Source organism: Lissotriton vulgaris, chromosome 3_2, assembly GCF_964263255.1.
Source record: "Lissotriton vulgaris chromosome 3_2, aLisVul1.2, whole genome shotgun sequence".
In the NCBI taxonomy this organism is placed as follows: Eukaryota; Metazoa; Chordata; class Amphibia; order Caudata; family Salamandridae; genus Lissotriton; species Lissotriton vulgaris.
Window position 1 is genome coordinate 59,282,775 of NC_141690.1, and position 20,078 is coordinate 59,302,852.

General features: G+C 48.0%; 1 protein-coding gene across 1 annotated transcript in view; it reads right to left on the bottom strand.

Annotated features, from left to right (window-relative positions):
• Positions 1 to 20,078, bottom strand: part of STIM2 (stromal interaction molecule 2) — a 493,142-nt gene that overhangs the window by 154,958 nt on the left and 318,106 nt on the right. The window contains exon 3 of the mRNA XM_086964004.1: positions 13,486 to 13,600. Coding sequence (XP_086820130.1) covers positions 13,486 to 13,600 — 115 coding nt within the window. The remainder of the gene's footprint in view (positions 1 to 13,485; positions 13,601 to 20,078) is intronic.

Here is a 20,078-nt window from a genome sequence, read left to right on the forward strand (position 1 = left end):
AGTGTAGTAAGAAATAAGGGCCGCAGAGGTGGACCATGGTGGTGAAAAAGACTTAACAGCACACTTGGCTATTTCTCACACAAAGACATACTCTCCATGGATAGGTCAGAGGCATATGCATGTATGGTCACGAAAACATGATTCTGAACAAGTGATAAGGTATTAGACACCGTGTCTCTAAACACACTAAAGAAGAAATCCACGAAATGAGACCTCAGCAGAAGCACCCACATTTGCCTTTGCATGTATTCTTAAACTCCAGCAAGAAAACTGAAAGGCCTGGGTTAAGAGGATCAACGGGTCAGAAACAACCTTCAACCCATACAGCACTTATGGCCTCACTGTTTATTTAATCCTTTACCATAAAAGAAAATGCTGAGTTGAGCCACTTTTGTGGACTAAAATGCTGATTGCTTGAAATACATTATTATGAGTTTGAGAGCAGCTTGTCCTTCACCTATCCCTTGAGTACACTTATGTGCTGGGTCCAAGAGTTGTGGAAGGAACTCCTACGCTGTTCTGTATCCGGTGAGGATTCCAGTCCACTTTTGGTGTTAGAGGCGAAGTGCGGGAGAGGCTTCTCGGGCGAAGGCTGTGGCGGCAGAGGACGCCGAGCGTTGGAGGCAGACGGACAACCACACGGAGGAGCCCGTGCCTGCGTTTGTTTGGGAACCCTCGTGCCGAAGCCGAAGCCGTGTAGCCGCCGGAGCCGCGGATGGTGGCCGCCGTGTGGAGCAGAGAGGAGCAGCACAACATTCGGAAGCCGGGTGAGTCCGAGCGCTGGATACGCGCTGCAATTCTCCCGAGCCGCCCAAGTCTAAGCCTGGCACCGGTTATCGCTCTGCTGACCCCCGGAGGCGTGCGGCCCCGCAGGTGCGTGGCTCCTCTGCGCCCCCGCTTCCAGCCTGCACGCCGCCTCAGCGGACACGGCTTCGTGGCCCCCACAGAGGGGTCGCTCCTTTTCCTTTTTCTTTTGAGGGGTGGTTGGCGCAACAGCAAGTGCAGCGGCCTCTAGCCGCTTACAGCATCAAGAGGGAGCTTAAGACAGGAATGTTACGGCCACGGAGTCCTGTATTGTGAGTCACGCCTGCCCATACCACCCCTATGTAGACCCGCCAGCCCCCCACCACTTTCACTCCCATCCCATTGCACTGGCCCAGGTGAGGAACAGGGAGCACCCGCCCATCTCCGCCATCCTTCCCAAGTACCACCCCAAAGGAAAATCGACAGACCCCTCTTCCTCCACAAAACAAGAGGGGAGAGAGCGGACAGAGCGGAGAGCCTGACAAGAAACAAACAGGCTACGGGGGACATCAGGGGCTGGGTCTCTGAGCAGCTGCCAGTTAGAGGGAAGCGAATCCCCAGAAGGACTCCTGTCACATGGGCCTCAAAAAGAAGGGACGATTGCTTATGACCCCGGAAAAAAGCCCCACGATGCATCCGCCGACCAACTCGCCATCAACCAGAGTCACGAGGAGCAAATTACTTACAGATAGCCTAAATGAAAAACCGCAAGAGGTCGACCAAAGGGGTTCGATCAGAAAATTTCTCAAGAAAATAGACCCCCTAAGCAGCAATCAAGATACTAACCGGGACGCCTCCCCTGAAGTTCTATGCCCAGCCCAAGAAAGCAGTACTAACAACCACAGCAGACCTTTGCCTCTCTCTTCCAGCAAATCTAAGGATGAGACTGCCACATGTGAAATACATAGGATTAACCAGGAAATGGCCAGCGATGTCCAAGAGCAGCTTTACCCAATGCAATCTGTAGGCCAACCTAGGGGTGGAACTCTACCTCTGCCCACAGACAACGGGCTGGACATTACAACCAGCAAAGCCATTGAAACAGCAACACCCATAGGAGGCCTTAGAGTAAGGACAACAGCCCAAATCCATCAGAACAATGACCTTGGCCCATACCTTCAGACTACGGTGAAAAGCGACCTCCAAGATGAATCCAAACACTCTAAATCAACGGCCCCCCAGCCTGACTGCCCGGCCCTAGCGGCAGGGGAGTCTACAATCTTACTCCTCCATAGTCTGGAACAAAAGACGAACGAACCCTGGACCTAACTCCAAACTTATCTTGGCCATTGACGTCCCCATGGGCACCTAATACTAAATCGTCTATCTCGCTTGCAACAGCAGCGCAGATGTGACTCCAGAGAAATCATTCCTGACTGAGACTAATAGTGGCACCAACAAAGCTCTTCTATGGCAATCAACAAAGATGGAAGTGCAAATAGATCTTCTACAAGCCATTGCTGGGCGCTTAGCAGATATAAGCTCCAAGGTGGAGGCCCTTGAAGATAAGATCTCCGAATTTGCGGACTTCAAACGGGGTGATTGCTCCTGTTGCTGTTCCACTCTCATCGAGAAATAGGCCTCCCTTTCCGAGGTCCTAGCAGATATAGTGGAAATAGCGAAACGGAGCATGGCGGTTCCGACTCCTAACAACGAAGAAGAACGGGAGAAGTACAATAGTTCCATCTCGAGGGAGACACAGTTACCTGCGGTTCCACTCGGACAGCAGAACACAGCTGAAGACGGCAAAAGCACAGAGCTCATGAACTGCAAATTAGACAGTAGCCCAAAAGCATCTAAAGACCCACAAAGCCCAAATCCTGGAGACAGCGATGATACTGGAACAGTCCAGCAGGAACATATCTCACGCGCAACGGATACGCAGGAATTGTCATTATCAAGGAGAGCAAAAAAGAAGCTAAAGAAACAACAGAAAAAAACAAAGCTAAAAGTGAGACAATCCCAGCTTTTGAAAATCAATCAACCGCCCTTAAAAGGGGGCACCAAAGCAACCCAGCTGTATCCAATATTTACAGACAAAAGCTGGGGTAACAGTGCCTCCCCGGTCTCCTTGACAATGGAAGCTCAACACAAACAAACAATATAACAATGGATCTCCAACGCGAAGGACCAAAAGTCACAGGTGAGACAAAATCACCTCACTGACATCCATTCAATGGTTGAAAAAAACGTACTTCCTATAGAATCGCCATCTCAGATAACTCTGGTAACAAAGAAGCAGCAAGGGGTTATTTTAAATCAATTAAACCCAAGTACGCAGATCCAGCCCGCCACTTGGATGAACAACGGCCAAAATAAAAGGTCTCAAGGAAGTTCTCCTCCAAGCCACCAAGGAAGTTCTAACAAAGAGCCAACCTCAGCAGTGTTTGCTACAGAAAAGGAAGAAAGAGTACAAACGCCGGCAGCATCAGAAGCTGTCCACGAGGTGGTCTTCACACCGAGATTCTCGAGCACGGGAAACCACGATATCCTCGACCGGAGTAACATCCTACGCCTGTTCAAACACCTGGACACCCTAGACAAGACAGGCACAGGGGACATAGAATGGGTGAAATTCCAGAGCATGAAGGGGGACACACATGGTGACTCTTCAGTAGTGGGACTGAAGAATAAAGCAACACAACAAGCCGTTGTGAACAACTTCACCCGATTTGCCGAATGGGGCATTGAAGTTCAGATATTGCCGATTCCAAAATATCCACATGTTCTGGCCCCGGAAAGAGGGAGAAAGGCTACTTGGTCGGTCCTGCACGGGATAAACAGTCCGGGCCCCCAAGATAGAAACCAGACGGGTAAAAGGGATCAAATGGGCATTAGAATTTCCTGCCTAAACAACCAACGGGTCATCCGCACCACCTCCCCCTTCCCTGACCAAAAGGGACTCGTAAGAAGGAGTATACAGCATCCCTAACCATGAGAAAAGCCAGCCTGCCAGAGGAGACACCGAGTCCGGTTCAACGTCAAAGCCGCAATTAACCATAATTTCATGGAACATTGCAGGGATCAGCAAAATCGGCAAAAATAAATACCAGAAGCAGCTCCTGGAAAGCGGAGACATAATTTGTTTCCAAGAAACGTGGGCCTTGTCCATCACTCCTTTGGCAGAGTACTACGAACATCAAATACCAGCTGTAAAAAGAAATATATTTGGCCGTCCAGCCGGTGGTCTATCAGTCTTTATAAAACATGAGTGTGCCCTCACAGTCACCTCTATCAACTTGAACTTCCCTGGTCTGCATGCTGTACAGATAAGAGGTTTGAGTCTCAATAAACACCCAACGAGTCTACTGGTAATAAACTGCTACATCAATCCCGCACAGACCTTAGTGAAAGACCAGCTGGAGGCACTGGTACAGAAACTAGAAGATCTGCTAAACAAGCACAAAACATTCCAGGTCATCCTTGCTGTACAAAACCGAAACATCTCCCTGGGGCTCAGGCAGGGCTGCTTCCCTGCACGACTTTCTCAACAATCACAAGCTGATATCCACCTACGCCCTGAAAAAAGCCTGCTCGGCCGGCTGGCAGCCTAAGCCCACTTTCCGGGATGTCTCAAGAATAGATTACGTCATGATTAGCGAAGAGCTGGTGGCAAGAATGGATGATTTTGAAGTTGAAGACAGGAAGGAAAGCGACCACAGGCCACTAAGAGCAGCATTTCAGCTGGACGTACCGCCTGCTACCATCTACCAATCCATTGGGAAGTCAAGTGGGGAGGAGAAGCATAGTGCCCTGCGGAGAATTAAATGGTCAGAAAAGACCAACAGCACACTTCAAATATGGCTGGACCAGGCACAGGAAGGCAGTTTATCGAGCGAGCTCCCACTCATAAATGGATGGGATAAAATAATAGAGGATCTACAATCTAAGCTTGGGAACCCCAAACTCCAAAACCCTAGAACAAACGGGCCATTTAGACTAAGGGAGTACCCTTCCACAGGATATACGCGACCATAAAAGACTGTTGCGCAAAGCTCTTGCAGACAAGAAAAGAGGACGCTCCCAAACAGAGGGAGCATCAATTGCCTCACTGAGGGCATCCCTCAGGAAGAAGGTCTGGGAACACAAAAAAGCTGACTTGGAAAGCAAGTGGCTCAAAGTCTTCTCCCTGCTTCAACAAAAGAACTCAGCACGACTCTGAAGATGCATAAAGTAACCGAGGCCCATCACGAGAAATGGGGTTGCAGAAAAGGACTGGACGCAACACGTGAAGCAGCTATATGTAACAGTCTCCACCGAGGAAGCCCCACCAAGTGACAAAGTGGAGCTTGCAGAGCCGGTGCAACTGAGTGGCACAAAGCCAGGAGCCTCAATTTTGAGCCCAGGCATGGCCCCCATGGAAAATAGATCCCCGGCCGTTGTAGATGATACTTTACCAACTTGGGTAAATACCCAACAGGTCATCAAAACCATCAAGAGCTTGAGGAATGATGGGGCCCCGGGGCCTAACGGGATTCCAGCACCGGTTTTTAAACAATTCAGAAAAGGGGGTGGTGATGGACAGAGTATCTGAATTAAACAGAACACTCATACCCAGTCAACAGATCAGGGCTTGATCCATCACCGTTTTTCAGCTCACTGCGCCATCCCAGCTCAGAACCTGGCTACATGCAAATTAGTGTGTCCCTGGCCCAGTGCATCATGGGAACAGGGCAGACCAAACTACCAAGCCAATTCTTATACTGGGAAGGAAACAAGCTTCCGGGGACCGGTTTCTGGCATTACAGCCGTCTTCGGTCTTGCTTGAATCCTGATGGTGCAATGAGCAAGGGACTCACATCTGAGTATACCCTTCCACGCTTATGGTGGACAAAACGAATCAGAAAAGGGGGTGGTGATGGACAGAGTATCTGAATTAAACAGAACACTCATACCCAGTCAACAGATCAGGGCTTGATCCATCACCGTTTTTTAGCTCACTGCACCATCCCAGCTCAGAACCTGGCTACATGCAAATTAGTCTGTCCCTGGCCCAGTGCATCATGGGAACAGGGCAGACCAAACTACCAAGCCAATTCTTATACTGGGAAGGAAACAGGGACAGACTGATTTGCATATAGCCAGGTTCTGAGCTGGGTTGGTGCAGTGAGATAAAAAACGGTGATGGATCAAGCTCTGATCTTTGGACTGGGTAAGAGTGGTCTGCTCAATTCAGACACTCTGTTCATCACCACCCCCTTTTCTGAATCGTTTTTGGCCACTATAGGTGTGGCAGGGTATACTCAGACATGAGTCCCTTTCTCACTGCACCATCAGGATTCAAGCAAGCCGGGCCGAAGAAGGCTGAAATGCCAGAAACCGGTCCCCGGTAGCTTGTCTCCTTTCTGGTGAAGAATTGGCTTGGTAGTTTAGTCTGCCCTGTTCCCATGATGCACTGGGCCAGGGACAGACTGATTTGCATATAGCCAGGTTCTGAGCTGGGATGGTGCAGTGAGATAAATAACGGTGATGGATCAAGCCCTGATCTTTGGACTGGGTAAGAGTGGTCTGCTCAATTCAGACACTCTGTTCATCACCACCCCCTTTTCTGAATCGTTTTTGGCCACTATAGGTGTGGCAGGGTATACTCAGACATGAGTCCCTTTCTCACTGCACCATCAGGATTCAAGCAAGCCGGGCCGAAGAAGGCTGAAATGCCAGAAACCGGTCCCCAGTAGCTTGTCTCCTTTCTGGTGAAGAATTGGCTTGGTAGTTTAGTCTACCCTGTTCCCATGATGCACTGGGCCAGGGACAGACTGATTTGCATATAGCCAGGTTCTGAGCTGGGATGGTGCAGTGAGATAAATAACGGTGATGGATCAAGCCCTGATATTTGGACTGGGTAAGAGTGGTCTGCTCAATTCAGACACTCTGTTCATCACCACCCCCCTTTTCTGAACCGGTTTTTAAACAGGCACCGGAGTTCTGGGCCGAACTCCTGACTCCGCTCTTCAACTACACCTTCTCGACAGCAACAACTCCTGAGTCCTGGAGGGGTTCCATACTTGTCCCAATCTTCAAAAAAGGAGATCGTCTAAAGCCGTCAAACTACTGGCTTATTGCCCTGTTAGATCTGGAAGCCAAGGCTTACGCTCGCCTATTATTGAACGATCTAGAAAAATGGGTAGAAGAGAGAAACAATACCCATGTACCAGACTGGCTTCAGGTCACAGGCATCAACAATGGACAATGTCTTGGCGCTAGCACACATCTCAGGCCAGGCAACCTTGAAGAACCACCCTCCACTCTTTTGCTGCTTTGAGGACTATAGCACTGCCTTCGACAAAGTAGTCAGAAAACGATTATGGTGGAAACTAGAAAAGTGGGACATCCCTCCAAATCTTTTGAAGGCAATAAGGTCATTACACAAGGACACCTGGGTGAGGGTCAAAACAAGTGCCCGCACAGTCTCCCCCAAAATAAGCACAGAGAACGGGCTGAAGCAAGGGTGCATGCTGGCCCCCACCCTCTTTAATTTATATACGGCGGACCTGGGAGAGGCATTAAAAGGAGCCAGCTTAATACCTCCAAGATTAGGAAGTGTGAGGCTTCCCGTTCTACAGTACGCCGACGATACAGTCATACTGGACCATACAAAGGTGGGACTACAAAGAGCATTAAATGCTCTAAATAGCTTTAACATCGCAAACAACTTGATTGCTAACCAAGGGAAAACCAAGGTCGTCATCTTTGGGTCCTACCAACGGAAAAAGAAAGCACAATGGCAACTGGGAAACGATCTAATTAACTCGTTGGCTTCATATAACTACTTAGGGGTCTGGTTCACGGAACGAGCCAAGGCGAATGCACATATAAATCAGCAGAGCTTTAAAGCCAACAAGGTCACCCACGCATTAAGACAACTAAGCCAGAACCTGATTAGCCCTTCCACCAGCCCTATCCTGATAGCTCTTAGAGCATAGCTCCTTCCAGCAATCAGCTACGGTCACCTAGCCTTCCCTAGGAAACTGGATTCTCTTCTTAATGTAGCCCAAGCCAAGGCATATAAGTCGGTGCTACATATACCAAGGTCGGCAAGAAAAACTAGACTAAGACTGGAGCTCGGCCTTGCAAGAGCAGACCTGATATGTCAGGGGGAGATCATAAAGCTATACTTATGAATATTAAGGGCTCCGGCTCACTCTTTAAAAAATCATTTGAGATCTATCTTCGAGTGGCCAGGCTCGGAATGGCACAATAGGCTGGGAAAGGCAATCAGAGTATTGAAGATCGAGGAAGAATGCATGCCATGGCAGGACATCCCCCTGAACGCATGGAAGAAAGCCATTAATAGACAAGTGTGCGAAATTTCCTTCGACCTTGACTTCAAAACTCTTCGCCGAAGCCCTCACCTGGACTCACTAAATAATTCATACACGGCAGGAACAGCACAACCCTATTTAAGTGAGTCCCTCACAACACAGACCCGAAGCAAAATTTTATATATGAGGCTGACCATGCTGGGGATAGCTGATTTCAATCCCGTTTGGGCGCGAAGAGGGGAATCCATAACTTGCAGATTGTGCACCTACAAGAAGGAATCCTGGTTGCACCTTCTCTGCTGCTGCCCGAACCTCAATTATGATCGCCGGCGACTGCTGCGCCCGATTTGCATCAGTAAGAACATAAAGTCCTGCAGCGAAGCATCAGCCTTATGTCTGTCCATCACCAGCACAATGATCTTGGCAAGACTGGCGAAATTAATCCACCAAATCAGGCTGGCCTTAAAAGCAGTGGGCCAAAGTGGACAGGATCCACCCACGTAGTAGCATTGACTGTGCCCCATTCGCATGCCCCCTTCCAAGAAAGAAAAATACCTAGTAAGAAACCTAATGTACCATTGAGATCAGCTCATGCGCTCACCAACAATAGACTAATTTCAAAGCACATAAGTTGGGGAATGGTTAATCATGCGGGACTCAGCCATCGGAGCAGAATATTTCATGCATGCAAATGAAGTAACCAATCATAGTCCTGATTTTAGCATTAGCTTTTAACTTTAGCCTTTTATGTATCTATTCTTTTTATATACAAGAATTGCTGCTTTGTCGCTTTTACTGTAATGATTTGAATTAATTATACAGTCAATAAAAAAATTGTCAAATTGCTGTTAACACACCAGAATGATCACCTGTTAATGGACAGCTGAAGAAACCTGTACCTTGAAGGTCACAAAGAACCACAAGCAGCCCTATCAACCTCAAACCAGTAGAACTATGAACATCATATTCGTTGATCATATTCAACATATCTCGTTCTCTACCTGGAAGGCATGTTTTTGAAGAAACAAATTGATACTACAAGACCATGAAGGTTAATCAGCTTGTGGCCATTCATAAAATAACCTGAAGTAACCACACTGTCCAATACTGATAACCAAGTTACTCACTGATGAATGATCTCTTCAGGAGTGCTTCGATTAATTTCAAGAAACCCAATCAAGGAGCCTTGAAGAAGTCTCATGTAAGAGACTAAACACGTTGGCGATTCTTTGGCTACTTTTGAAGAATTGGTTTTAGTATAAGAGAGAAAGATGTGAATAAAAGGAATATTTTAAAGAAAATTGAATAGGAGTCTGAGCTTTAGGTTCAAACCAAGGCCTCAGGTGGAATTTGGCAACACAGCTGAAGATATTGGTTATATATACACAACTTGGGGCGCGCTGATTGTTTGTTCTGAACCTTGAGAAATCTATTTACAATAGGCGGTTTAGATGAGGAGGGTTGGCCTGGCAGCCTCAAAAAGGCAGATGGAGACAAAAGGTACCCTTTGAGAGAGCCCTGAGCAGAGCCCTGCTGGGCAAGGGTGAAAATAAAAATAGGACGCGAGATAGGGAAGCAGAAAGTGGATCACTAGATCTATCAGTACAATACTTTACACATTTGTGCCACCAGAAGGCATACATGGTCTTGGTAGAGGGATGCCTGGCTGCCAAAATATTACAGACTTTGGGAGGAAGATCGAATCCTATCAACTGCCACTGCTCAATCTCCATGCAAGAAGGAATAGAGTTGATCACTTTGAGTGGGGGACCCTCCTCTGCTGCTGTGACAGAAGATCCTCCCAAAGAGGTAGCCTTACCGGAGGATCGATACTCAACTGGAAATGCTCGGAATACCAGACTCTCCGTGCCCAGTACAGAGCCACATGAATGACTTGGGCCCGGCGCTCCTGATCTTCTTGAGCACTGGGCAGGAGTGGTATGCACGGAAAGGCATATAGGAGGCCTGAGCTCCACTCGAGACAAAAGTGTCTCTGAGCAAAAGCCATCTTGGAAACTCCAATGGGCAAAACTGTTACCTACAGAGGAAAACAGTTCTAACCAAGGTTATCCCCACTGCTGAAAAAGACCTTGCCCCACCTCCGGATGGAGACACCATTCATGATCCGCTAGGTATCGACAGCTGAGTTTGTCTGCCCTGGCATTCAGAGAACCTGCCAGGTGTTGGACCACCAGGGATATGCCCTTCTCTTCAAGCCATGTCCAGAGACGCAGTGCCCAGTTTGTTGGAGTACCACATGGCGATGGTGTTGTCCATGATCACTTGAACCAGCTTTCGCTCGATTGAAGGAGGAAAGGCTTTCAACACCAAGCGAACTGCTCGGAGCTCCAGCAAGTTGGCGCAGAGTCAGATTCCGCTGGAGACCAGAGTCCTCTGATCTCCACCGCTCCCAGAAAGCCGCTCCATCCCATGAGTGATGCATCTGTAACTAGAGTGTGATCTGGTTGGGAAAGGGAGAGGGGTCTGCCTCTGACCCAATCGATGTTGGTCAGCCACCACTGCAGGTCATGTGCAGTTCCATCTAAGATCTGAACCATGTCAGAGTTATTATCCTGATGCTACGCCCACTGTTACTTAAAGTCCCACTGCAGAACCCACATATGCTTATCTGGCATATTTCACAAGCAGTATACAGGAGGCCATGAGGCCCAGCAGCCTCAGTCATTCTCACTAAAATCTAGGATAGAGGCATAAACATCTGTATCATAAACTGAACATCCTGGACTCGCAGCTCTGGAACATAGGCCTGAAACAACACTCTATCCAGAACAGCTCAGATGAAAGAGGGCGCTTGAGAGGGAGTCAGGTTTGACTTTCGCATGTTTTTAGACAACCCCAGCGACTGCAGGAGGTTTGCCTTAGACTGGAGGGTTAAGACATGATGTTTTGGAAGTGGTGGAGGTAATGGCTGATCCTGCCACCAACTGGCTGCCCATGATCTTGAAGGGCCAGGCTAGGAAAGTTTGGAGGCTGAGGGTGCGGACTTACTCGACCTCTGGTCGCCCCACCCAAAGAGTGGTGCTGTGCCCAGGGCCACACAGAGGTTGTTGAACTTGGGCGGCATTATGGCTGGGGTATGACAGGAACAGCCACTTCCGTAGCCACGAAAAAGGGCGAAAAGCAGACGGGACGTGTGACCACTGAGAGGCCCAAAGCCTTGACCATAGCCCGTGAGTCCTTTAAGCTTTCTTGGGCCATATCTGCTTTGTCTCAGAGTAGGCGGGTGCCATCAAAGGGCATGTTTATGAGGAAAGCCTGGATATCCGCAGAAAAGCCAGAAGTTCTCAGTCAGGTACGGCATCTAACAGCCACCGTAAAAAAAAACATCTGCCCTGCGAGTCGGTGGTGTGAAGACCACAATGAATGGTTAACATCTCTCCCATCTGATAATGCTTGGGAGAGTTTGGCCCGGCCTCCTCTGGTACCTGTGGCAGCACAGGAGTAGGAGTAACGGCCCATTAGGCATGCAGTGTTCACGGACAGCAATGCAAGGCTGAGGGAAGAAAAAATGCTCTTGCCCCAACTATCCAGCATCTTGGATTCCCTGTCCAGGGTTGCAGAAGTAACGCTCCTGTGATGTAGAAGCTTCGTCCACCAAGCTCTCAGAGGGCGGGTGGGTGGTGCGGAAATTTACATCACCATGGGGAGGGCAATGGCGGCGGGCGATTGTCCTATTAACAGGAGTCCCTGTGCTGGGCTTCAACCAGGTTCCCAGTAGGACATCAGTCAAGGCCTCTTTGAAAGGGGGTTCCAAGGAGGAGACACCCGGATGCAGGACCTCTGTCAAGATGTTCGTCTTGACTGCCACAGAAGGGAGCTGAAGGTCCAGGAGCTCGGCTGCCCTTTGCACCACCACAGTGTATGAAGCTCTGTCCTCTGTAGCCACGGCAGGGGAGAAAGCAGACCAGAATCTGGAGGTGTCCAGTCCACTGGGCTCACCCAATTCCTCATACCAGTACATTTCTTGCTCTGGCAAGTTTTGTAAAGGGTCCAGAACCCCTCCCAATCTCCCTAGCCCATCAGAATAATGCTGAGAAACTGACCTAGGATCAAAGGGTTTTGTCGGCACTGGAATCAGCGTTGAAACACGCCGGAATCTGCATTGGAAGGTGCTATTCTGGCTCATTGGGGATGAGAATGAGGCTGGCTGCGTCAGGAGTCTCGGTGTAAGAGCCAGCGCAGGGGAAAGTTGCAGTGGTAAGACCGTAGTTAGTCTGGATCCATTACCATATCTATTAGGGGGTGATCGGCGCCGAAGCCACTGGTGCAGAACACAATGTAGCCACCTCTGAGTCTTCAAGGCCCGAAGGCGCGTCAGAAGGGTCAGGCTGCCCAAATATGAGGCACATGGCGTCAGAATTCTTTGAGCTGGGCGGGGGTCGCTCTGGCTCACGGAAAGGTGGGGAAGCGCGGAGCCGACCCCGGCACATGTTCAGCCGAATGAGCTCTAGAACACCAAGAATTCTCCATTGTGTCAGCCGACTGACTGGGATAAGTTAAAGCGCGCTTCAACTTTTTGTGTTTTTTTATGCTTCTTACCTGACCGACACGAAGGCTTTGAGTGGGAGGATGAAGCCTTAGGGCTCCTGGAGCAGTGCCTGGAACTTCCTCACTAAGGGACCATGGAACGAGTCCTCTGGGGCGAAAAACTTGGCGCGAGGCCGGAAGTAGCTTTAGCGACCGCTCCCTCAAAGCTTCCGGAGCAATGGTCTGGCAATCGGAGCACAACTTCGATTCGTGGTCATGCTTCAGGCAGCAAAGACAAACCAGATGTGGATTTGTTACAGACATGGCGGCGCCACTCAACTTGAATACAGAAGTCTTCTTGGATATCCTACACACCAAAAAAAGTTCAACAAAACCGAAAAGAACCTGTCAAAAAGTGAGAGAGGGTAGCTCTCTTAAAGGATCTGAACTAACTAGAGCGGAAATAAAAGAACGGACGTCAAGGAACCGAGATGGAACCTATATAGGTGACTTGGACATCACAATGGCAAACACGAGACAGACGATGTCACGCAGAGATGACCGACATCATAAGCGCAAGGGATTTGCTCGCAGAAAAATCTTCCAGATCCAGTCGGACACCTAGGAAATTCAAAGGTAAGACATCTGCGGCTAGATGGTTCTATCAGATTGTACAGGATTTTACTCCATATTTTCCCAATGTAAATTTTAACAGGTTTGTGCAGCCAAAGTTCATCATGGCGTTAACTGCGGGTGATTAGTGTTTATCACCGTGCTCAGAACTGCGATCCTTTCACTAACAGGTTTCAAAAAGGATCAGAATTTACTGCCGCATTTGCGATCATGGTGTTATAGATCCCTTTTAGATATATTTACTTTCACTTTTAAAAAATACTTTGAAAAACGTCAACACACATCACTGAGCTCTTACCTTCTGACGTCTTCCAGCGCTTCCAAAGGTCCTCAATTGTGATGTGTTTGTCCTCCCTGTGAAGGTGGTTGTGTTTACTGGATGCATCTTTGTACTTCATATCTTCTCTAAGGAACTATACAAAGAGAAGTAATGGAATAGCTGCTATTTAGAAATAAGGCAATATAAACGAATCAAGGATACTGATATATTTGTTCTTGTTTCATTAATAAAGTGCCATTTGTTCATGATGGCCTTCTAAACCTTTGACGTGCATTTAGAATTAAAACTTTGTTTAAAACGTTTTTCAAAGTTGCAGCGATACACATTCAAGAAACTTGATGTCTCTTCTCGGGACACACTTCCTAAACCGTGACCTGCATTCACCACTGTCAGCGGAGTACTGATGAATCACACACAAGAGTAGTGCTGTCAAGAAAATAATATTACTGAGGTTTTGAGGCAACAACAACGTATTGCAAACGTTCAAGATGTATGTTTACAGGCGATAGCAAACGCTGCGACACATGGCATACAAAATATTCATACATTAAACTACATTACATTTCTGTATTCCAGCCACGGAGCTTGCTTTTCAAACATTCAGCAACAATCTCTTGTAGTCTGTATCCATGAGGTATGCTGGCAGGCATGCCGGAGGGACATATGCTCCTCTGTTTAGTTGCAGCCAAAAGTATGGTAAAGACAAATATACTACTACAGAGTATGGAATTATATTTGATTAGATAACAAGTTAGATTGGCAGTACTGCACGATTACTTGCTACACACATACACTGATTAGAAATAAAGATTACAGGCCTGATCTGGACAGAATGTTATAAGTTAACACTTTAATGCATACATCTATTGTGGCTCATATTTCCTCACTTTATATTGGTTTTCTAAAAAATCAAAGGGTGCTAAAATAAACAGGTGGAGAAAGTGCAGTGCTCAAGAAAAGTGCCTTTCCTGCGAAAAGGAGTGTGGTGACTTTTATTCCTGTGTCGCGTGCTTGATGCACAAAGACTAAGGCCAAGCTTGCAGTTTCGTTAACAGACCAAAATTCATCTCCTGGGACAACAACCATTTCTGCACAGATGCCTCCTTGCCCAGGTTAAGAATAAACGTATAGTCCTCACAAGACTAGGCGTAATCTTGAAGTAAAGTGAAGTATCTGATGCAATAAGTGCAACCCAATTCTGATCCCTAAGGCATTCATTTTTCGAAGGGAGAAAACTACCCGAGTGGTGTATTTTCTAACTTCATGTTTCACGACATTTGACATCCATGTCCAAGTGGGACAACAACTTGGGGCTTTAACCTTATGAGGAGACACTCTCACCTCTTGTATACGACTGCCTAGTGTGACATCCACATTGACGAGGGACGGTCTCATGGTGTGCTACGTGAACTAATAGGAAGTAGAGTGGGCCAAGGACACAACAGCAAAAGAATAAAAACATGTAAAAAAGTATTGAGCCGAAGGCGTTTGCATATAATTCCCCGGACTATAGAGAGATGAGCAAAAAAGAAACTGCCAAGAATGTGCAAACACACAGAGAAGGGGCGCAAAGTATTGGACTTAAACATGCATTTCCAGTGTTACCTCTGAATATCAAGGTACAAATATGTTTAAGATTGGACAGAGTCGGAACGCAAGAGTACTTATTAACAACACTTTGAAGTAGCAAAATTAGTGGTAGTAAGTGTTGTACAAAAAAGTAAATATTACCTTTTGTTCAATTTAGAGTGGTCACAAGATGAAAGATATGTGGCGCATACATATGCAAAGTATAAAACTTATGTAATTTGGCTCTTTATGTGAGATACGGAAACTTAAGTTGGCTCAACGACGTAGATGTGAAATTACTGAAGGCAGATCCAGACCTCAAAGAACCTCTTACAGTTTCCGATCTGCTGCCACACCGTAGACTCTTTAACCGCGATCCCTCTAAGCTCTCAAGAGTGTTCAAAACTTGAACTGCCTGCAATTATGCTCGTTACTTAAGCATAAGGTATTGAAAAGAAGAGTATGAGAATTGTTTTCTCAGCAGTACAAAACAGGATTGTTGGACTTGGCTTTGCTTGCAAGGTCATCCAGAACTTTTTTGCCTTCCCCCAAGCCTTTTTGCTGTTGTGGAATGAGTGGTTGTTGGATGTTGTACACTTTAGCGCTAGTTAGAAGTGCCAAGGGTGTGTGCTTTCTACCTTACATAAGCTTATATCGCCCCACTTTGTGGAACATCTCCCCCATGGTAGGAAATGTATATGCCATGTGTGGTGTGAGAGGAAAATAATAAATGCGGTGCAATGGTGTAAGCATCGTTATTTTCACCATTGCAGAAAGTTCGCAGAGTGGGCTAAAGAACGGTGATGGATTAAACCCAGATCTTTTGACTGGGTGTGAGTGTTTGATTGGTTCAGATGCTCCGTCCATTACCACCCCCTTTTGTACCGCTTTTGGCTGCCATAAGTGTGGCAGGGTATGCTCAGACGTGAGTCCCTTGCTCACTTTGCCACTGGATTCAAGCAAGCTGGGCTGAAGACGGCTGGAATGCCAGAAACCGGTCCTCGGAAGCTTGTTTCCAGTCCAGGGAAGGCATGGCTTGGCATTTCGGGCTGGACTGTTCCCATGAGGCACAGGGTCAGACTTATTTGCATATAGCCATGTCTGAACTGGGGTGGCAGAGTGGGCTAAAGAACGGTGAAGGATTAAACCCAGATCTTTTGACTGGGTGTGAGTGTTTGATTGGTTCAGATGCTCCGTCCATTACCACCCCCTTTTGTACCGCAGCCCAAGTAAGAGCACATCTTAAACGCACTTCAAAATCGCCGCATTGGTGTTATTTGAACAAGCGGGAGCCCACCCCGCGTATTGCCGCCCTTTTGCGGTTTAAAAATACAGCAGGAGCCCAACCCGCATTAGAGACCCATCTATATTTAGGCCAGAGCGGGAGCCTACCCCGCGGGAGTGCGCACGGTTGGTGGCCTGATGACTCGGGAGCCCACCCCGCTTGGATACTGCTTTGCGGCGGGTGCCCACCCCGCCTTTCAAAATCACCCCAAGAGCACTGCTGCGGCCCGGAGAGAAGAGGCGCGACCGACGCAGAAGCTTTGAAGCCCGCCTGGTGGTTGGCGGGGCCGCAAGACGCAAGCCACTGCCGGCCGGAGCCGGGAAGTGGGAGCGGATAGGAGGATTGGAGCCTCCACAAGTTGAACCAGAAGTCCCAGCCCCACGTGAGGTGGCCCGGGTGAAGAGAGCCCTGTGGTGCCGAAAAACTAGAGCGGGAGCCCACCCCTCCGGTCCGTGCCCCTGCGAGTTGAAGTAACAGCAGGGGCGAGTCAAGGGAGATCCCGAAAGAAGACCGGAGGTGACCGAACAGGTCCCGGTGAGTGAGGGGCTCCGTAGGGGACTGGTGGTGGCGGGGGGGGGGCAACAGGGCACATTATCGGTGTCCGCCCCTGGTAGTCCTTCTAAGAGGGCCAGAGTAGGTGGTGTTGGTCTTCCAAGATGCCCTGCTTGGCAGTGGGCAACTGCAAAAACACGGCACATTGGTCTTGAAGCCCCTGTGGGGGCCCCACCATGGGCTGGGCCACAGTGCCCCGGGGGCTACACAGCGATGTCGGAGTTGCGGGTCGCTGCAACGGGAGGCCTTTTTCCTGAGCCTCGTGTCCCAATAGGGGGCCCCCAACTGGCCGGCACTGTGTGGGCCATATAATTTTTGCATTCCTGAGTCCCAGAGTGGGGCTCCCCCAGGGCACTGGGGTGCCAGTACTCTCTTTTGGGCAGTTGTGCATTCGAGTCCAGAAGAGGGACTCCAACTTACATCGTGGGGCAAGTTCTCTCTCAGAGTCCAGGAACGGGGGCTCCCACGCGCGGCAGTGCCAAAAGGCATTGATGATATGTGCAGCTTTTTCTTAATGTCTGCATCGCTGATGTTATGCCTAACGTTAATGTGGTTATGCGGTTGGGATTTGGCCTAATGATTATGCTCCATGCTAATGAGGTTAGGCCCACAGGTTCATGCCTGAGGTACTAATACCAATGAGAACGTACTATGGACTTACATGCCTAATGGCCTGCAAGGATGATTGGATGATGCCAAATGCATATGTTTAGGCCGACTGATTCATGCTCATGTGTCTTGCCCCATCCCAATGCGGTTATGCATAATGTCTTGTTATCCTAATTATGTTTTCATGCTGATGAAGCCTCTGTACTCATTTTATACTTAATAATGGTTATTATGTTGGTGTGGTGTATACTGTATTTCCATGCCTAACCTGAGGTTCTCAGTCTATGCCTACTACAAAGGAGATTTAGGACTAAGGAGGATTTATGAATAATGTACCAATGTTAATGAGGATGCCCCGATGTTCACATGCTTATGCCTACTGGGACTTATGCTAACGTAACATTTCTAAGTTTACCAGTAACTACTGGCTGTTTTGCATTTATAGCTGGTGGGTTAACATTCACTATCTATCTGTACCTAGTGATGGTCCTGGCAGCGGCCTGATTGGCCCTGCCCTGTAAATAGTCCCCCTGTAAATGATTGCTGGGTGTCAGTGGGGACCGTGTTCATAACTGTGATGATATTCTAATGTATTTTGCATAATACATATGCAGTTTTCACCCAACCTGGAGAAGTGTGGCTCAGGGGTTAGAGGCGGCAGACCCGGAAGCTGAGATCGGCCCTGGACCAGGGTTCAATTCCCCGCCTCGGCGGGTCTTGGGCTAAAAAAAATTCCACGGACTCGATAATTCCCGCTCCGGTGCCTTCTCGACTCACAGGTTCACACTCTGCGACTCTGGGCAGTAGCTTGCTTAATCTCCACAACGGCCCCTCGCGGCGGGATGCCTGGCTTTCACCTTGTGGATACCCTGCCGGGGTTATCTCACAGGGGAATACCAGGAGGGGTTCCCTAAGCAAGCGCCGGGAAACCCACTGCGGGTAGCTGTGCGCTATACAAGTTCAAAACATTTACATTTACATTTTAGTCTCTTTTTAGTGAGCCTTGTGTTTTGTCTGTGCGTGTGTGCTGGACAGATGCTTTACAACACAATGCCTCAGAGTTTGGCCTATCCGCTCTGCACCACGCTACCCCGTTTCTAACAAGGATGCTATAAATAGTAAGAATAAATTAAGAAAATCACCATGCACAATCATGTAAGAAACAGTTTATGAGCTCTCTTTGCCAAGAGGAACAGGTACAGAGAAGACATTTCACTTGGGAGTATCTTTTCCTATTGAGGAGTTTTATGTTGTTTGAGACTTTTTACACCTGATGTCTCGGAACCTGACCTACTATGGATCCTGCTCAACTGGGCCAAGGACCCTTTTTGCACTTGTCTCTCAATGGTAGCTGTGGTTGAGTTGTCATGGCTCCCTCATGGAGGACGCAGATACAGGTTAGTGAACACAACTCAAAACTCAAAGTACAAACAGTACGAACAATAAGTCAATGTCCAGCCAATTAGTTGCTTTTATAAGAAAAGTAGTATTTGCTCAGGACATCATAGGACAAAGCGTTTTTTTTTTAAGGAGGCTGTGAGACCAAGTTTGGTTTGGTAACCACCTTGGTAAGATCAAACAAGTTAATCTTTCTGAGGGTGGGGAAAATCCTGTATGAATTACCATACCAGTGAAAATGATCTTCAGCTTCTTTCTCAGTGATAATACATTTATGGGTTTTAAACTTGCTTTCAAATACTTAAAAGTGTTATTTTACAAGAAGTGGTCCTTTAATGGCAATTTTCCTGTCATACAGGGTGAAATACACGTAATACCATAAAAAGGAGTATGTGAATTAATTTAGAAGTCTCTTTTTTTAAATTTCTTTATTAGTTTGTTCTTTCAATCTGCATATCACTTTCATATACAAATACAAGTACATAACACTTCTACCTCAGCCGAGGTAGTGAACCAGCCCAGCAATAAATTCAGTCCAATTTGCAGTCCTTTGGACGTTGTCCAAGTATTCACGGTTTACTTTGATGCTTGTGTATCGTGGCATATTATCTTAGCTGTACCCAACCTAACCACCCCCCCAACTAACTCGACCCAACCCCCTCCGCCGCGTCTGTCTAAGTAGAGGTCCATGTATCTCAATGCTCGTTTGGGTTCTCCACATTCCTCTCCTCTTGTCTGGGGGCTAGCCCCCCACTGGCAGTTGTACCCTCTTGTGACCCCTGTGTGGATTGTGAGGCCTGTCCAGCTACTTCCTGAATCATCACCCCCACGCCAGCAATACCTCAGGTAGTATATCATCCCTTCTAGTGGCACGCATATGCCCCTCCTCGGCCAGAGCTCACTCCCTTAAGTCTGTTTTCCATTTCGCCAGTAAGGGCCCCTGCTGGGTTAACCAGTGAATCCTGATGCGCCGTCTAGCTATAACACGTCCCAGAACCAGAAACCGCCTACTAGTCTTACGTTTAGGATCCCAGGGAATCAGACTCAAAAGACAAGGGCGCAGATCCATGTCGATCTGCCACCATGTAATTTTAGTCAAGTGCTCTAGGACCGCCCTCCAGTACGTCTGGATTATCGGACAGGTCCACACCATGTGCAGGAAATCCGCTGGGGCGTGGCGACATCTAGGGCAGTGGGG